This window comes from Macadamia integrifolia, chromosome 1 (genome assembly GCF_013358625.1).
Source record: "Macadamia integrifolia cultivar HAES 741 chromosome 1, SCU_Mint_v3, whole genome shotgun sequence".
NCBI lineage: Eukaryota > Viridiplantae > Streptophyta > Magnoliopsida > Proteales > Proteaceae > Macadamia > Macadamia integrifolia.
The window spans coordinates 4,995,347-5,015,970 of record NC_056557.1 but is presented as its reverse complement, the minus strand read 5'-3'; the positions used below and the strand labels follow the sequence as shown (position 1 = coordinate 5,015,970).

Sequence of the window (20,624 nt, the reverse complement as noted above, 5' to 3'; positions counted from 1 at the left end):
AAATTACATGATTATCCATTTTTTGTTTCATTTTATAAAATTATCTACCCAAAGTTTCAGCTAACAAAAATGTTCAAAATTAGGTTTGAGTTTACAAAACTACCAACTCAAAGTTTTTGTTAACAAAAATATCCAAAATCAGGTTTGGATGTGCAAAATTACTCAAAAAGTGATTCATCATTTTGGGTATTTGTAAACCTAAACTCAATTTTGAGTGGATAATTTATAAACCCTAAATTCAATTTTGAGTATTTTTATTAACTTAAACTTTAAGTGGGTAATTTTATAAAGAGAAACCTAATTTTGAGTATTTTTATTAATTAAAACTTTTGATGAATAATTTTGTAACAAGAACCCAAAAATAAATAATCATGTAATTTTATCAAGGTTTTTTCCTAAGTAGAAAAAATCATGTCATAGCCAATAGCCACGTAGGGAAAGTAACAAAGATTCTTTCCCAAGAAGAAAAGTCTCCAACTTTTTTTCCTTTTTCACCTTTTTTATGTTATTTATTTCCTCTTCATATGAAAAGACATATTCACCCCTTTATTTTGAGGAGGAATGAGACAAGGAGAATCATTAGTGTAGGGTAGGCCCCGCTCCTACTGATAATATCTTAGGAAAATAAGGGGTATTATGATAAATTCAATTTCGCTTGCAAGATAAGAACAGAGATGGCTCTCTGTAGCTTCTACCGAACCAAACCAACTCTCTCCACTCCAGTCGAAGCGGTTGAAAAGGCCGTTTCAGACTGTTGGTTAACGCCACGTTCCGTCTCTTTCTCTCTCTAAACACACTCAGATTTTTTCTCTCCGAACTCATCTCTCTCTTTTCTCTCTATCTCGCATAGCTTTGAAGAAGAGAGGCGATGGATTCAGGAAGTGAGTTTCCCGGCAATGATTCCGGTGTAAATTCCATTAAAATTCCTGCTATCGTACAACAGACTATAGAGTTCATCCAATCAGACGATCCAAGTTCAAAATTTCAAGCTGCGAGAGAAATTAGACGGTTCACGAAGACGTCTCAGAAGTACCGTCGTCACTTCTGTGGAGCAATCGGGCCACTCGTTGCTATGCTTAGATCTGACTCTCCGGACTGTTCTGAAGCTGCCCTTCTCGCGATACTTAATCTTGCAGTCAGGGATGAAACGTAAGTTCCCGGTTTGGTTTACATTTGTGAGAAATTTTATTTTTTTTGGGTTTTCTGTAATGACAAAAATCGATGCTTTATTGGTTTAGGGTATTGAGATTTGAAGTGATTGTTCTTTACTTCAGTTGTTACTGTTCTTTTCTTTTCTTTTCTTTTCTTTTTCGATTTTGCTTTTCTGTGTTACTTCTCTTTTGTGCTAAATTATACTTTGCAAGATAGGAGGTATTATGCTTCCTCTTTCTCATTTTTCTCCCTATTTTGCTTTTCTCTCTTACTTTTTCCTTTGTGCGGGATTTTTCTTGCTAAAACTGAATCCTACTTTGCAAGGTGGGAGGTATTATGGTATTCCTCTTTTTCTTAGCTTAATCCTTGGCTTATCCTGTTCCATTAAACCATCAGAGTTGAGGAATATCAAAAAAAAAAAAAAAAAAATCTCTTGAACTGGGTTAATCGAACATAACTATTTCTGTTTATCTGAAATGATTTTAGAGGAATTCTCCGGATTAGGGGATGATTTTGTAAATCGAATCAGATATTATGATAGTTCTTGCCCTGTTTCTCCTAGAATATTTAGGCAGCTAATAATTGAAAAGGCATAACCTGCTTACTGTGATAACCCCACTCTGACTTGGGCAAGTTTATAAGGAAAATCATTCCTTCATATTTCGGACTAGCACGCAGCCTAGATTGTCTCTCTCAAGAGGAAGATTTAGATCAAAGTATTTAGAAGAAGAAATTCAATATATTGAAAATTTAGAGGAAGTGTCAGAGGTTGAAGCAAAAAGATGAGGAACTCCATTGGGAAGAAACTTGAATCTCTCCTTTACGTAGGGAAAGGAGTCATCGTATTAGATTTGCCCCTTACTTTCTTCGCTATGAGCTCATTGTTTCATTTTTGGGTTGAGTTAGTTTTCATTCTCTAGTTTCATGTTTTGATCCTTTTTTGTTCTCATTTTTTGTGGGGCTTAGTGCCTCTTGGTGGTATCTTGCCTTGTAATTTTTTTTTCTTTTCCGCTTTAATATATTTATTCTTCACCCAAAACAAACTGCTCATGAATTTATAATCCTTTTTTATAGCAAACACCAACGAATACAAAAATAAATAGCCAACAGATCTGCACAACGCAGAGATTTAACGAGGTTTACACACCGGTGTGGTGTGTTACGTCCTCGGGCGAAGAAGAAGATGTTTCACTATATAGAAGAGAGATTACACCTAAGCAATGGCAAGAAAACTCACCCTGAAATCCTAGCTCAAAAACCCCCCCAAATTACAATGACTTACTCAATAAGACGATAGTATATTACATACTCCAAGTTGAGGGTCGATCCATCGGTTCGCAGTCGATCGGGTTAAACCCCTGCACCCCCATATGAGATCAGTGCTGGGCTCTCACAAATCTCAGAAAACTTCCTATTCGGATGGCCACCAAAATATGCCGGAGCGGGTCATTCTTCAAAACGGTCAAGAATTCGAGGCAAACTTAACACCTTTTGTATCGATATGTATCATACGATATACCACCGATATGTACCGATGCTCTATGGGAACTTAAAAATTGAGCTGAAGTGTTTGTTTCGGTTTGTACTGGTATCTATCGATCGATACGTATCGATACGGTACGATACATAATGATACGGTGCACTACGGTCATATAATGGCCAAGCTGGATCATTTTTCAGAAAAACATGATTTTTTTAAGGGGTTTTTATTCCAAAGTTGCTGCCAGCCATTTTTATCTCTAACTAAAATGAAAATCAAGGTTGGGAATAAGGATTTTACATTTATGGGACAACTACAAACCTTGAATACTTCATGTGATACTCTCAATTTAGTGCTTATGCATAATACATGTTATATATATATGAGTTTCCTATCCATTTATGTGCGTATCTTACTGTATCTCCGATACGATACGATACCTTCCGATACGTATCTTAATTTTGGCTGACCGCTACAGCGATCGATGCTGATACGTTAATCCTTGGGTGTATGTTTAGGTGTTTCTGATTATCTGTGTATGTTTACAGTGGGTGTTTCTAATTATCTTTACTAACGTAACCAACTATGTTCATAGATTGTGAAGATCTTTTTGAAACAGAACTAGAGGGGTATAGTGGCCAATTATGAATCCAGGTTCCTGATCTATAGAAAATCACATTGTAGATAAGACAGTTTCTTTGTAATTCTTATGTAAAGAATCGGAGGTTTATTGTAATTGTCTGAATTAAGTACCTTTTTGTGTATTTATCTTGAACCAGTTGGTCATTGGCTTAATTTTGTGCCAGATTTTCCCTCTAGAAATAATTCTTTTTATTTTATATTTTCTTATAAACAGATCAGAAGTGATATTTATTTTTCAAATCAAATTCAGTGAGTGCCATTGATCTATTTACTCTGTCTTCACGAATTAGTTATATTTTATACTCATGTAGAGATTGTAAGGTTGTTCCATTGGGACCTAGTAGTCGCAGGTTCGAGTTGGGAAACGGCCTCTCTGCGAAGCAGGGTTGAGGTTGCATACATTATGACCATCACCAAACCCCTCAGGGTACGGCCTTTTATACTCATGTAGAGGTTAAGACCCATTTATGTGTTATGACCTCTAGAGGTGATCACCAGTGAAGGAAGTGATTCTGTCGTACAGAGTACATTTCTCCAAAAAAATAATCTGATCCAACTGCCTTTCGTGAAAATTCATTTAATATCATCCACTCAAACTGGATTTACAGTCTTGCAAGCTCTGTACTTGCCTTTGCTATATATTGATTTGGTCTGTCACAACTCATGACAATGGACCACCTCCCATTCCATAGGTGCTGTTTCCCTTAACCTGTGAATCAGTCCCTATATCCAGTTATTTTACTTGTATGCTCGATCCTTGTAGCCCATTTTCTCATAGTGTCATGCTTAGGTATACATTCAAAGGATTAAGGCATTTGATTAAGAGGACTTCTACATGGTTTATTGAGGCAAATATGTCTTGTTTTGGCGCTCTCTCAATATTTTCGGTGTTGAACAAAAATGCATGCAGAAGTGTTTTCATGTCTGATGCCTTGGGAAGGAATGCTATACAAGTTTTGCAAACTGCTTATGACTTGAAATGGATTGTTCCAATTTTTTATTTTTTTATTTTTATTTTATTATTATTTTTTTTTTTCTAAGATGGAATTTTCATTTAAAGCAACTTTAAGGAGCAGTCTTACAATTCACTTCAGCAATTGCATTTTCCCTTAGATATAACTATCCTTTTGTTGTGTTAATTGCGATAGCCATTTGGGCTTTTAAGTATTAGAAACATATTTTTAGGTATGACGGTGTCAGTACTAATTAATCAGAATCCACATTGGTAATTTACTAAAATTCTGAGCTTCTTTTATTGTTGTTGGCTGAATATGATTGCAATAGCATGATTTAAATCCTCAATTCTTGTGTAGATTATTAAGACATTTGAGATATAAAATCCAGCTTAACAGGGTGAAACACATGAACTATCTTAATTGGTTTTGAAACTTTAGGCAAGAAATCTGCATGACAGCACATCTTTCATCAGGAGTTTCAGGACAGTCAAAAGGCCAATGGACTTGAATGAATAGTGATAAAACCAAATTTCATGTTTCCTTGTAGGAAAGCTTTTAATTCTTCGATATTCAGCTTGCTTGTTTTTGAAATAAGTTGCTCAAAACTGGTCCAGTGTCAACAGCCTGCCATGCAAAGAAAATGCTGTGAAGAGACTTTTTTTTTCTTTCAAAACTGCATAATCAAGTACATGGTTGGAATATATCATTTTTCTTCTTTCTTCCATTAATTTGCACAACATTAGGTTTTTTTTCTTAATATTCATGTCCACGTGGTTTTTAATTTATAATATGAGTTGCTACTTTTTAGAGCCTCCATTCTTAATATTCATGTCCACGTGGTTTTTAATTTATAATATGAGTTGCTACTGTTTAGAGCCCCCAGTCCCCTTTTCTCTGTGCCAGCTGATTCTTGTTGCAATGAGATGGTAGACTTGATCTTTTACTTGTATGTGAACCTGTTTTCCTTAAGTTGGTCCTCAGTAAAATGTGTCTTTCGTCTTACAGGAATAAGATTGCAATTGTGAATGCTGGGGCCCTTCAACCTCTCGTCTGTTTACTAAAATCAGCTGATTCCAATTTGCGGGAGTATGCTACTGCAGCTCTACTAACCCTCTCTGCTTCTGCCATCAACAAGCCAAAAATCAGTGCCTCTGGTGCCATCCCTCTCCTCATTGAAATCCTCAGAGATGCAAGTCCACAAGCACAGGTAGATGCATTGATGGCACTGTACAATCTCTCCACCCACCCGGAGAACCTAAGCATCATTCTTGCAGCAAAAGCCATCTCTCCCCTTGTCAACTTGCTCAAGAGTTGCAGGAAATCTTCAAAAACAGCAGAGAAATGTAGTGCACTCTTAGAATCCTTGTTAAGTTTTGAAGAGGGGAGAACTGCATTGACATCTGAAGAAGGTGGAGTGCTTGCAGTTGTTGAAGTTCTAGAGAGTGGTTCACGACAAAGCCGAGAGCATGCAGTTGGTGCACTTCTGACAATGTGTGAGAGTGATCGATGTAGGTATAGAGAACCAATTCTTAGGGAAGGTGTCATTCCTGGTCTTCTTGAGCTCACAGTCCAAGGGACACCAAAATCTCAGTCAAAAGCACAGACCCTGTTGGTGTTATTGAGAGATTCTCCATACAGGAGAGCTGAGTTTCAAGCCAACACCCTAGAGAACATTGTCTGCAATATTGTCTCTCAGATTGATGGTGAAGATCGAGGTGGAAAAGCACAGAAGATGCTAGCCGAGATGGTGCAAGTTAGCATGGAACAGAGCTTGAGACATTTACAGCAGAGGGCATTGGTATGTACCTCAAATGATCGGCCTCTCTCTAATTGTACCACCGAAGTTTCTTCAAAATGATTGCTTTGGTTGTTGGCGTTGTGCTTTCTCCGAATGTGGATGATCAAATTATCCAAGTGAAGAAATAAGATAGTGAAAAACAAAGCCAGTCCAGGCCATGATGGTATCGGGTGACTGGTAATTGTCAATACTCAGAATTGTAAGCATGGTTGTTTTATTGGTTTGTAATATAAAAATGTTTTCTTAACTCTCTCTGTCTCCTGATTAGCTAAAGAGTCTTTCTTTCCTTTTCTGGTTCTCATCAACAAAACATGGACTAATTGAACTATTTTACTTCAGATGAGATTGAAATTCTTTTAAGACAGAAGAACAACTAAAGGTGATTCTATGTTAGCTAAACTAAATTATTAGAATCTTGATAATCCAATTGGACAATTTTTCTTTACATACTGCTCCTTTTGGGCCCCTACCAGCACAGTTTTAGTATACAGTAGCAGCACCGGTATCAGTCCTCGCTGATACCAATACATATTACTGTACTGATCCCAAACAGGTATGTATTGGCAGATACGATACAGCTAACTAAAACCATGCCTACACTACCAAAGACAATTCAATTCGGACTACCCCCCACTCCCACTCCCAGGTGGGTTGGTTTTCACTACAGTAAGCTATGTTTGGTTTGGGTTCTGAATTTAACCCATCCCAGTCCAAGAGCAGTCTTACATGAGTTTATTGGTATCATGTACTAGGAGTTTTAAGATTCAATTTTTCAGAATCAGGCTGAAGAGTTGGCTGAAAGGACAGCATATTTGCTGTGGGGCAGATTAGGGGAGCAAGTTCCGCCCGGCAAGCCCGAGCCCGTCCAAGCCTGCCCTGAGCCTGATAGGGCCATAGGTTGGGCTTTTCAGTCCATCATGGACTGGGCTAGGGTTGAAATTTTTAGGCCCAGAGTAGGGCTAGGCTGGACCTAGGCTGAGGCCTGACTCAGCTTGGCCCTGAATATATATATATATATATATTATATATATAATATATAATTATAAAATAAAGATTGCCACAATGCCAGTTCAAAATGAAATTGCACACCCTCACATGTCATTATTCATGTGAGGGGTGTTTTGTCCTAAATGCCCTCCAAATGGTCCCCTCTATTTAAAGATTTCGTATGGGGATACCTCAGATGCCCTCACCTAAAGACAGGCGTCGGAGGAAACCCTCTCCTTAATATCATTAAAAATGAAAAAAAAAAAGCAAGGCTAGCCCGGCCTTGATTAGCCCTGAAATGATAAAAATAGGGGTTGCCAAGGTCAATTAGGCTAGACTGGTTGGGTTGAACCCAGTAACACTGGGGCTGGGTTAAACAAAGGGAACCTAGGATTGGCTAAGATTTATAAAATTCAGCATTCCAGCCGGTTGCACCCCTAGGGCAGATTCGCAGTTTGAAGATTTGATATCAGATCGATCATAATGGTCAATTTGTATTCATATCCATCGTGTTTGATACTAATTCTAACTCATATAGATCGATAAATACGGTACAGAGTATAGCCACTACACATTGGTATCGATATTGATATTGAAATACCAAGAACTAAATCCATGGGTAGATAAGATGGGGTAAAATACACAAATATAGAATCCAATCTCCCCTATACTTACATGGCAAAATCTATAAACCTAATGTTAGGTCATTGTAATGTTAGGTCATTGTTCTTTTCTAACTCCAAGATTCTCATATCATGGGCTGTTTTCAGGGGATTTGATACTTGACTTTAGAGTTGGAGAAACAAAATTTTTTTTTTGGTGGAGATGTCCTAGATGGCCGGCCTTTTTGTCAACTTTGTATGACTTCCCATTGTGTATAGATGACCTTCCATTCTAAAGCTTTGGTTGAGGAGGACCACATCCATAAAGGACCAATGACATTTTTTATCGGGTCTTGTTTTTTGTAACTACGACTGGTTACATGAAACGGAAACTCTGGAATTCGATAGGCATCGAAAAACTCCACCATCCTGGTGTGTCCTTTGTCCTCCTATTAGGAGTGTATGGTGTTGTAGTTCCCTTTTAGACCTTCCCGTCATCTCTTCTAACCAATCATGGCTTCTCAACATTTGCATTTACCATTGCCACCACCAACAACAACCTTACCTGATCCATCACCGCCCCCTACTTCTCAGCCAGGAGATATCTCAAATAGTGAAGATGTGCTTGTTCTTGAGGATGAAATTGAGGAGCATCTTGCACATTGTGAAGCACTAACGCTTGCAGGTTATATTCTGCCTAGGAAATCATATAGAAAGTAGGTAGTAACTGAGGCACTCACCTCTGCCTTGAATACTAGCCACCCAATGGTTGTATCTTCCATCCAATGGCATACATATCTCTTTCGTTTCCAACACCCAATGGACATTCACAATGTTCTCAATGAGGTTCCTTTGTCGGTAGTAGGGAACCTAATTGTCTTGGAGCGTTGGAGGCCATCGAAGGATTGGTCGTTTTCTTCAACATATGGGCTCAGTTTCTTGATATTCCTGACGAACTCCAAGATCATCAGCTAGTGTCTCGATTGGTCCAAAAGGTGGGTCATGTTTCTAAGCTTCTGCAAGTCTCCGGTATCCGTTTTGGGCAAAGAGTGCAATTCTTCAGAGCTCGCATCACCTTAGATGTAAATAAGCCATTAAACCCATCACTAAGTATCAAACGACGAAGCGGACAGCAGCTCCCTGTACGGATCCAGTATGAGCGTCTGCCTCTCTTTTGTTATTATTGTGGCCTTCTGGGGGATAAAAATGAACAACGGTGTAAAATCTTGTTCGAGAAGGAGCAGGAGCATCGTGCCACCCACGGTTGCCCTTCCACCACCCCCTGCCTTGACTTCACATACTATCTCTTTCATCCAACTCTTAGGTGCCTAGCTCCAGATGCGGCACTTCTTGAACGCGCCACCATTGTCCGACCAAAAACACAAACCACCACCCCACCGGCTGCCACCACCATCTAGTTCAGTCGGCGATTACCACCACCTACGGTAGTGGCATCAACCTATTCCTCTCCTGCAACTGCCTATGGTAGCCATCAATATTGAAACCCACGTTCTCCACCTCCATCATCTCATAACTCACAACCCAGTAACTCACCAATGCCATTAATTGCCCCACCATCAATAGCCCATAACCCATGTTCTCCTTATACTAGTGATAGAGAATTACTATCACATGTTATAGAAACTTTACCCACCCATCATGGTCAGCTACCGTTACCGACCCAACATGGTATGCCAACTTCTCACATGCTGGACACGTCCTCCACCTTCGCTAATAATGCTAACCTTCCATCTCTACACACCATAACACCACCTAATCCTTACCAAAAAATAAATAAATAAATAATAACACCTCCTAATCAGTTACACCCTCCATCCACTACCGAAAAGGTAGGACATCAATTTCTACATTATCTCCATAACCTACCATGTACTCCTGAAATCACTCAAGCCTTAACAGCCCTCCTCCCACATCTTTCCATTGTACTATTTCAAATTCAACAGTCCCCACTAGTCCCAATCCTACCCAATCAGCCATACCAAGTACCATGACCCCAAACGTCCAAGGATGAATTTTACAATCCCCTAAGAGCCTGAGGGTGGCGATAGATAATTCAGAAGGTTCAAATGATAAGGAAATGAGTTATCAAGATATGGAAATGTGCCATTTTTTAGGGCAGACCCCATGGAGGCTGGAGAGAATCAGCCCCACGGGTTGCAATCAAGCTTTTGGGTTGGAACTGTCAAGGGTTGGGGAGACCCTCAACTTCACGTTCCATTCACCATCTCCTCAATACGGCTGATAGTGTTCATCTCATAGAGACAAAGAGTAAAAAGGCAACAATTGGGAGGTTATGTCGCTCTGGTAAATTTCATGGCTTCACTACAGTAGAACCGCAAGGTGCCTCAGGGGGTCTTGCACTACTTTGGAAGGACAATGTCCAATTGTCTATACTGTCTACGAACTCAAGATTCCTCGATGTTGAAGTCACAGTGGTGGATACACCACCCTTCTATCTTACTTGTGTTTATGGAGATCCTCAAAAACACAAGAGGAAGCAGGTGTGGGATCGCATAACTTCTATTGGAAGATCTCGACACGGAAAATGGGTTTGTCTTGGAGACTTTAATTCATATTTCTCTTGGTATGAGAAGACTGGGGGCGCTCGACATAGTGCTCGGGATACTGGCACCTTTAGAGAATTTCTTGATGACTGTAATTTTATTGATCTCAGTTTCTATGGCCCGTCTTTCTCGTGGAACAATAAGCGAGATGGTTCCTCCAATATTAGAGTTCGATTGGACCGTGCTCTATGCAACCCTGAATGGCAACAATGCTTTGTCAATGCTGCAGTGTTTGTGAAACCTGCAATCAGTTATGATCATTCACCTCTTGTTCTTGATACGGAGGGTGGCTTATCTCGAGGTAGGAGACCATTTCGATTCTAATCGATGTGGTTGAGGCACAAAGATTGTAAGAATGTAGTAACACAAGGGTGGTCTATCTCTCCATCAGGTATGGCAGTAAATCAGGTCATGGGAAAAATTAAGCACTGCCGTGCTATTTTCCAAAAGTGGAATAAGGAGGTGTTCGGGAATATTTTTGAAAATATTAAGAGGCTTAAGGCTAAGCTTCAGTACATCTAAGGTCTACCCGTTTCAACCTTTTCTCAGAAAAGGGAGACTGAAATACAAAATCTCTTGGAGGCGGAACTTCAAAAGGAGGAGGAGATGTGGCGTTAAAAGTCAAGAATTGCATGGTTGTAGGGAGGTGATAAGAACACTTCTTTCTTCTATTTATCAACTGTACGATGTCATCATCGAAATAAAATATTAAAGCTCAAATTACCATCAGGGCAGTGGACATCAACAGAAACTGAGGTTACAAATATTCACAATTCCCATTTCCTTACTTTGTATTCCACGGAATCTGTAAATAATGTTGCTCTAGCACAAGTCTTAGATATGGTTCAGCCTGTGGTCACTGATGAACTTAATAATTCTCTGTGTGTGATCCCAACTTTGGAGGAGATTCAAGTAGCCTTGTTTGCAATGGCGCCTCTCAAGTCCCCAGAAGCGGATGGGCTACCGCCTATTTTTTTCAAACGGTATTGGGACTTGGTGAAGGTGGACCTATTTTCTTATGTTGCTGAATTTTTTCAAATAGGTCACATCCTGACGGATCTAAATAAAACTTTCATTTGCCTAATCCCAAAAGTGGCCAATCTTGAGATTGCTTATCAACTTCGCCCAATAAGTCTTTGTAATGTGATTTTCAAAATCATTACAAAAATCATAGTTGGTTGATTTCAAGGAGCATTGAATCAAATTATTTTACCAAACCAATCGACATTTATCCCTTCTCGTTTAATCTCTGATAATATTATGGTGGCTCACGAGATGTTCCATTATATCAAGAAGCAGAAAAAGGGGAAAGATAAATTTCTTGCATTGAAGCTAGATATGCGTAAAACATATGATCGGTTGGAATGGAACTTTATTGAATCCATGCTATTGAAGCTGGGGTTTTGCCATGCTTTGGTTGATCAAGTTATGACATGTATCCGGACGGTCTCTTATAGTCTCCTTGTGAATGGCTGCATCAAAGGGGGAATCATTCCCACACGTGGTATTAGACAAGGGGACCCGATCTCACCAGCTACCTTCATCCTTTGCTCTCAAGCTCTCACATCAATCATTAAGCATGCTGAAGATTTGGGTACACTCCATGGAATTAAGGTGCACCACAGGTGATCCCCTATTACATCTATTCTATTTCCTGACGATTGTCTACTTTTTTCTCAAGTTAAGCTTCAAGAAATCACCACTCTTAAAGATTGTCTTAAGTTGTATTGCAAGGCCACAGGTCAATCTATAAACCGGCAAAAATCCAGTCTCACTTTCAGCCCAAACACTCATGTGAAGTTCAAAAGATGGTTCTCTCGTGTGCTTCAAATTCCTTATGGTGATGGGCCCACCAAGTATTTGGGGTTGCCAATGGAATTTGAAATTTCAAAAAAATATTTATTCCAGGAAGTGAGGGAGAAATCACTTAATAAATTGCAAGGTTAGAAAAAGAATTTGCTCTCTCATGTAGGAATGGAAGTATTGATTAAAGCGGCTCTATCTCCAATGTCAAATTATGTGAGTTCCCATTTTAAGCTCCCAGCCTCACACCATGATTCCATTAGGAAAGCAGCCGCTAATTTTTATTGGAGGAACTCAGATAAGGGGGAAAATACACTGGATCTCATAGTCAAGATTATGTCAACCAAAAAGTCAAGGAGGGCTTGGTTTCAAAGACTTAAGGCTTCAAATCAAGCTCTCTTGGCAAAGGCAACATGGCATCTATGGTCTTCTCCAGGTTCATATTGGGCCCAATTTCTTAAGTCCATATACTTCCCTAGATCTGATTTTCTGAATGCAAGATTGGGAAATAAACCATCATGGGGATGGCGTAGCTTGCTAGAAGGGAGGAAAACCTTGATGGCTGGATTGGTGTGGCTCATTGGTGATGGGAACATGGTGGATATTTGGAGCAATAATTGGATACCATCACTACCTCATTACAAGCTCCAAGGGCCAAGGCCAGCAGGTTGCACCCTTTCAAGGGTCTCTGACCTAATAGATCGTTCTACTAGATCATGGAGCATGGACCTTCTGCATCAATTTTTCCAACCGCTAGACATTGAAGTAATTTTAAAAATCCAGCTTAGTATCCTTCCAAGTGTGAATAAGCAAGTTTGGGAGCCTCCAAAAATGGTATTTTCATTGTCAAGTCGGCGTATTATCTTTTGACTAAAATTAAAGATGCAAGGTTTGCCTTAAAAGCATCCACTTCTCGAGTACACCAATGGGATCAGATTCCAGATGTTGTATGGAAGCGGATCTAGTCAATCCAAACTCTTTTGAAAATTAATTCCTTCATATGGAGAGCTTGTAATGAAGGTGTGGCTACGGGAGAAGGCCTACTTTCACGACGTGTCCCAGTGGATGTGGTACAGTCAATGAATAGGTAGACCACCTTCTATTTGAATGCTCCTTTGCGAAGGCAGTCTAGTGTGGGAGCACTCTTTCCTATGCTCCTCCATTTGATAGAGCACCGAGATTAACAGATTGGTTGAAGAGTTGGGACCTGTTGGGGGTTCAAGATAAGAAGTTTACTCGTGAAACTCTCTCTCATGTATCATTTCTATGCTGGTACTTGTGGCATGCACGGAACGATGGGTTTTTTAGGACAAAGGATTGGACTCCACAAGAGGGAGAGGTTTGCTTCCAAGTCCTACGACTCTTCCACCAACCCTTTAGCCTAAGCAAGAATACACATGGGCATCCACATAGGGGGCTGGACAATCTTTCCATGGATTCGACTCCTCTCTTGAGCAGTGATCGACGAGGTCAACCCATAGTTATCTGAACGATTGCCACGTATCCAGACGATGATCCAACGATGCCCAACACCTCTTTCTCCACGCCTTCGTCGATGCCTCATTGAATGCCGTTGAATTGTCGCTTGGACAAATGGTGATTGCCGTTAAGGGGAGAACCTGGATCCTCTTTTCATACTGTCATGTGTCTAGGTGTAGGAGACGCATTGTATGACAATGAGGGGATGCACATTGGCATTTAGTGTGGGTTTTCACAATGGTCACATGACTAGTGACCGTTTGACTTTTCTTTCAGTTCTTTTTTTATTTAATTTATATAGATGATTTGATATTCCGCGAATTCAAGAATGTGTCACTTTACATAGATGTGTAGGATGAGCATACTGCAAATTCAGACAAAATTTAGCTGCAACCCCTGTGGTAGCCAAAGAAATGGTATCTAAAAGGGTATTTTAGAAAATACTATGACCTAAGAGGATATTTATGAACCCTAAGAAGAAGTAAATTATTCCATTTATTTGACTACCATTAGGGGTTGCAGGTACGTGGGTGGCAGGCAAATTTTTCCCTGCAAATTCCCCAGTTCCCCAAAATTCTGGGAACAACTTATTTGCCATCACTTTCTCACCTGTATTATGACTCAAAAAACAACTCAGAAAAGCGTCACCAAATTGAAGTCCACCATTAAATGGCCGACCTATGAAGCTCCATTGATATTTCCATAACAGTGATTTCCTCTACTGATCTTATCTCTTTCTGTTTCTATTTTCAACCGATCTTGCCTCTTTTGAAGTTTGACCGCCACCCTAATGGACTCCCTACTCTCCCTTCTTCAGTTTTTCCCCTCTTTCTCTCTCCTAATTAATGGTTTACTCAATTGAAGAACTAGAGAGAGAAGCAGCTAGATTACGCCCTCACTGCTGTCCCAGAAGAACGACCAACAGCTAGTTCTGCTAATCCTTATCCATATGAACCGTCTCGTGACCTATCGATGAACTGTAAACATTAATACCTTTCTACCAATTACGAAACTTCTTTTTTTTTTTCTTTTTTTCTTTTTTTCTTTTTTTCTTTTCCCTTAAACGAAGAGACGGATTAGGTGACCATAACCAGACAATTTGGTTTCGCCTAATTACACGTTAACTCCCTTAACCGTAATCAAAACCTTCCTCTTAAATCCTTCAACCTCCACCACCTTATATAAATATATCTCTAACCCTTCTTCTTTTTTGACTTTCTTCTTTAATCCAAACCCTTCAAGTTTGAACACACACACACTCACAGAGAGAGAGAGAGAGAGAGAGAGAATAGAAGAATGGCTGATTGCATAGAAGGAGGAGATATGGAGGCAGGAACCCAGACAACGACGACAACAAGGAAGGATAGCGAAAGCAGAGTTTGTGCATCTTCTGCAGTTGTTGTTCTAACCCAGAAAGTACGTTTACTTCATCCTCCCATTTGAATAAAACAAAAGGGGATAAAGAAAGAGACGAGATTTTGATTGTGAATTCTGTCATGTTTCAGTTTATTGCGGAGGTGATAGGAACTTACTTTGTTATCTTCGCCGGATGTGGATCGGTGGTTGCTAATAAGATGTACGGCGGATCTGTTACTTTTCCGGGGATCTGTGTTACCTGGGGTTTGATAGTTATGGTTATGGTTTACTCCGTCGGTCATATCTCCGGTGCCCATTTCAACCCGGCGGTGACACTCACTTTCGCCATCTTCCGGCACTTCCCTTGGGGTCAGGTCGGTTTATTAACGTTTTCTTTGTTGGTTCTTTTCAATTTAACATGTTCTAACTTCTAAATCGCCGGTCTGATATGGTTTAATCTGGTCTGGTTTAGTTTGATTTGATTTGGTCGGAAGATTAGTATTCCGGTATTCTCGTCTATAGCTGCACTTGCCACCACCATGCATTGGAGGGCGAACATTGCGTCCTCCCACCGGTCATAATATGTGCTTTATTGACTATATTTTTCATAAACCATGACCGACATGTTTCCATCCCATGTTCTATCAAAAAAAAAAAAAAAGTCTCTATCACATGAAAACAAAAGTCTACGTGTAGGACCTGTCGTGATTTAAATAGCTGAAATTTTCGTTGGGGGTGACCCTTCTGGATTGAATTTTCCTCTCAGAATATTTTAAAGCACAATGGGGAGAGAATCTCTCTTTTTTTTTTCTTTGTTAATGGGGGCATCTCTTTGGTCCTTACATCTCAAAGTAGAGAAGAAGCTAACCTCTAATATCTCTTTCATAATTACATGTTTTAAAATCGTGAGACCCATGGTTTAAAGTAGATAATATTTTGATTTGGTTTGAAGTTAGAACATTACAAGGGGTGAGTTAATGATGAAGTTATTATCTTGATTGTTAGAGATTTTTTCTATATTTTATTAGTTTAATTTTTTCAATTTTTAATTAAATAAATATTAAAAATTTTAAAGATACCTATAAGGTCACGTGTCTTCGCGTAGGGCCACACTTTACTCATAGAATTCTTTTTTTCGAAATAAATAAATTGTAAAATACTCCCATAACACCAGTATGTGAATCTAAAATAACCTTTCTACCATAAGACAGAAAAACGAAGACCATCATTTAACAGATGTAGGAGGAAACCATCTCCCTAACTATATAATAAAAGATTTAAATAAAGATTGCTTAAAAGTTTTAACTAAGTAAATATTAAAATATGAACAAAAAATAAATATAATAGAAATATATTAGTTTTGATTAATAAGTCTACGTAGTAGGTCTCCCACCCTTAAATGATTAGAAGTGGACGTTCTCAACATCCTTGGTAGAGTCAAGGCTACCGCAAAGACATTTACAAACATCACTGATTAAGATGGGGTTCTGAGTGGATAACCCCATCTTCTGGTTTAGTAGCATCAGTTTATCCCTAAACCCTTGGAATATTCTGCAAAATGCGTATGCTATAAACAATAAGAATTAAAAATCAAAGATATGCCTAGAATGTACTATTGTGTTTTGGTTGAAATCATGAAGATAAATGAGCCACAAAATAATAAAAAAAAATGAGGTGTATATCAACGATATATCTTAATTTTGTGTCAATCTTTCTTTTCCTCTTCTTGGAAAAATCCTTTAGACACCTATCATTCAAATAGTATCATTGATTAAACTGCTAACTGTAGAAAAATCAATAACATATCTATCCTCCTCCCATAAATTTACATTAAAAAATGTCACGGTTTTATCGTTTCAAACTAAACAAAATTACAACTAATATTTTATTAACATTGATGAGACAAATTCAATGATTGGATATGTGATATGGTCTCTCGGTACCCCACTTGTCAAAATTCAAATCCAAAATCAATCAATTTTACTTGTCATAAAGTGCTATTTTTCCTTCTATTGTTATCCGTTTGTTAAATTATTTGTGAAAAAATTAATGTTTTAAACTGTTTTCTTAGGTACTTTCACTTTATTTTGTTACTTGGCCAATTTTAATTTCGCTGTTTAGTGCATGCATGTAATGAATACTTGGGCCCATCTGCCACCAAAAAATTCTAACTTGATTTTCCAAGTGTCACACAGTAGGGGCCTTTTGGATGAAGTCATATTAGGTGGGCCATTTTAAAAACCAATATAATCTTTTCACATTGAAAAACCAAAACTCTTTACTAGGTCTCTCATAATTATTAATTTATATTAAGTTTTCTACTTCAATTATATCCACTTCTATTATAAGTTGATATTATTTATAATTATTTAAGAATTTAAGCTTTATATGTATTATATTGTTGTGTGTATATATATATATATATATTTGAATAATTAAATATATTAAAAAGCAAAGAAAAGAAAGAAAAGAAAATTATAAGGCTAAGATACCATCAAGAGGAACTAGGCACCGAACCAACAACCAAAAAAAGAACCAAAAACATCAACCCAAGTACCAAATCAAAACTGCTCACATTGTGATCATCCAAAAGACATCAAATTTTCCACTCAGATGAGCGAAGAAAATAAGGGGCAAAGCTAATATGATGACTCCTCTCCTCATGCATAGCAAAGATTCAAGTGCCTTTCCAATGAAATTCCTCCTCAATTTCCTCCTCAGTATCTTCCTCAATATGATTATAATATTATTGTATATATATATATATATATATAACCACCTTAATCACCCCTTTTAAGATTTATTAAAAGTTTTGAACCGGGATAACAAACACAATTGTATATTTTTTTACAATCTCATTACATGGAAATTATTGTGCATTATTTTTATGTATAGATTAAAATGCTTATCATATTAGAATTCTTAGGCCGATATGAATTCAGATACTTAGTTGAAATGTCCATAGAATATTGATCAAATTCGAATAGTGGATATATTAATTGGATATGAATTCAGATATATTGCGGGTATTTTAATCCCAGGTATTGTACCCTTCTAGCCGGAATAGTACTTACCTTACCCTTCAAGCCATCCTATCCTATAGTAAAAATCAACTATTTCCTTGAAAATAGTGTAAAGTAGTTACAAAAAATATATGAACGAAAAAAGATGGGTATGCTGCTGATATACTATAAGAAGCTAGCACCCACTGTGTCTGTCTCTCTCTTCCCTTTTCTTAAATGACCCTATATCCTTCTCATATGGAACTCCATCTTGTGCCCCCATTGGTGCTGTCTGTTAGCTAATCGTACACCAGCGGCATACTTATCCCTCCCTCATATGTAAATTACCATATTATTCACTTATACAGCCTTAAAGATAATCAAAACAAACAAATACAATGTATTTGGGGTAAGTAATAATACTGGTTTGACTGTTACATTATCATTTGAGGAATTGATATTTTCTTGACTTTTTTCATAGTTGATCATATTTTGTAGAGGTGACAGCATTTGATATTCATTCTATTATACCTTCAGGTTCCTCTTTATATGTTGGCTCAAGTATTAGGATCAATCTTTGCCAGCGGCACCTTGAGCCTAGTCTTTGATGTCAAACCAAAGCATTTCTTTGGTACAACTCCTACTGGTACTGATCTGCAGTCTCTAGCGATTGAGATTGTCATCTCTTTCCTGTTAATGTTTGTCATCTCTGGAGTTGCCATGGACAACAGAGCGGTTAGCAACTCTACCCTTTTAATCCTACTGGCCAGATTTTATTTGTGGTTTTATGTTAGGAGAAGACTTTAACGTTGACATGATTTTACAGATTGGAGAACTTGCCGGAATTGCAGTCGGAATGACAATAATGTTAAATGTATTCGTTGCTGGGTAGTTCCTCAATCTTATGCCCTCTTTAGTCCATTTTCAGTTTTTAAGTCTATGCTCAGCATGCATTCTCAGAATAGATTTTGGGTATATTTTAAAGAGAGAAAATAGAGAAGAATCAGGTTTCAAAATGTGTTTTAGAACTAGAATCTATTCTGGGAATATATATCAAACACATATATACTAAGGTACTTTAAGGCTGTATTTGGTATGCGCGCTTAGAATGGATTCTTGGTGCATTCTAAAGTGAGTAACATAAAGAAGAATCGGGTTTCAAAATACATTCTAGAACCAGTAATTTAACGCATCCCAAGTTTTTGATATCTTTTGAACCCAAAGAAGAACAAAAATTAAATGCCTTGGTATCCCTTCTCATAACAGTTTTTAGAATGCGTTCTAGACTCATAATCTGTTCGGGGAATATATATATATATATATTCCCCGAACAGATTATGAGTCTAGAACGCATTCTAAAAACTGTTATGAGAAGGGATACCAAGGCATATATATATATATATATATTAAATACATAGTAAGTTTTTGATATCTTTTGAATTATTCTCATAATAGATTCTAGGTGCATTCTAAAGCTAGAAAAATAGTGAATAATCGTATTTCAGATTGCATTCTAGACTTAGAATCTCTTCCGAGAATATATATTAAACACATCCTAAGTTTTTTTATTTTGGATATCTTTTTGAACCTCCTCATTTGCAGGCCTGTATCTGGAGCATCCATGAACCCTGCGAGGAGTCTCGGTCCTGCTATTGTTATGCACACCTACAAAGGTCTTTGGGTTTACATATTGGGGCCGCCCATTGGAACAATTCTTGGAGCTTTAGCTTATAACCTAATCAGGTTTACAGACAAACCACTGAGGGAGCTTACCAAGAGTGGATCATTTCTCAAGAGCATCTCAAAAAATTAATTTAGCTTTACCTCAATCAATCCTTTGAATTTTAGACATGTTCTAGATAATGAAGTAACACAACTGAGAGACGTGGATTCGGAGCAAATTGTATCTATTGAGGGGAGAATGTATTATGTTATGCAAGTCAGCGATATAAACGTATAATCAAAAATTCGAATTTGATTCGTATCCAAATCTTTTAGAGGTATTTGTATCCAAAATAGGAATATCGAGATCACATCCAATCTGTATTTTTCGATTACTAGGTGTGCTGTAAAGAACAGGAAAGTTGAGTTGACTAATCTTTACCAATTTAGCCTTAATTTACTTTGCATTAAAATGGGGATCAACAATGCATGATCCTCTCCTGGTCTAACTTGTGTACTGACAAGGAAACCTCAACCTTCTTCTTCATTTTCTTAGTTCGAAACTCAAACCCATTTTCTAATAGTGTGATATTTAATATGGCAAGCTACGGCAAAGAGAGAATCTCTTTATCCATATCAATTTGACAAAACGGGTTGAATTCTTGGGATAGTAAGTCTCATCATTACTCTATTCTCTTCATTGAGGAAGGTTTGGAATATCTTTTCTTAGTTGGATCAAGGATTCTAATTCCATGGCGGGAGAGATTTTGTGAAGAAAAACGCGATCTTTTATACTTAAAGGAAAAGAGATGGTCGTCAACTTGTGTGAAACCTACACCCAAACACATAAAATATGATATTATCACTCCATCCTTGTGAAATGAAATCTCACTCTTGTAATATACTTTGTGCACACTCTCATTGATCCCTGCATTAGTGTGTAGGGACTGTGCAACAACCCCTTTAATAAATGAATAACAAAAGGACATAGAATGGAATGCTACATGTGGAGCGTGCATGCCTTTTCTTCACACCACCCCGGGATGGAAGAAGATTCATGCATTGCTGGTTAATGCAAATATAGGACACACCCATACAAGCATGGATTTAGTTCTTGGTA

At 38.0% G+C, this 20,624-nt stretch overlaps 2 protein-coding genes across 2 annotated transcripts; both read left to right on the top strand.

The window, feature by feature from the left end:
* The first annotated feature begins 669 nt into the window (after positions 1-669).
* On the top strand, positions 670-6,338 carry LOC122092739 (U-box domain-containing protein 4-like). The gene is made up of 2 exons (XM_042663024.1): positions 670-1,149; positions 5,236-6,338. The coding sequence occupies exons 1-2, from the start codon at positions 869-871 to the stop codon at positions 6,086-6,088; spliced, it is 1,134 nt and encodes a 377-aa protein (XP_042518958.1). The 5' UTR covers positions 670-868; the 3' UTR covers positions 6,089-6,338.
* Positions 6,339-14,601: 8,263 nt separating this feature from the next.
* Positions 14,602-19,832, top strand: LOC122076818 (probable aquaporin NIP-type). Its single transcript, XM_042642394.1, has 5 exons — positions 14,602-14,900; positions 14,990-15,214; positions 18,380-18,577; positions 18,669-18,730; positions 19,445-19,832. The coding sequence occupies exons 1-5, from the start codon at positions 14,781-14,783 to the stop codon at positions 19,653-19,655; spliced, it is 816 nt and encodes a 271-aa protein (XP_042498328.1). The 5' UTR covers positions 14,602-14,780; the 3' UTR covers positions 19,656-19,832.
* The last annotated feature ends 792 nt before the right edge of the window (positions 19,833-20,624 follow it).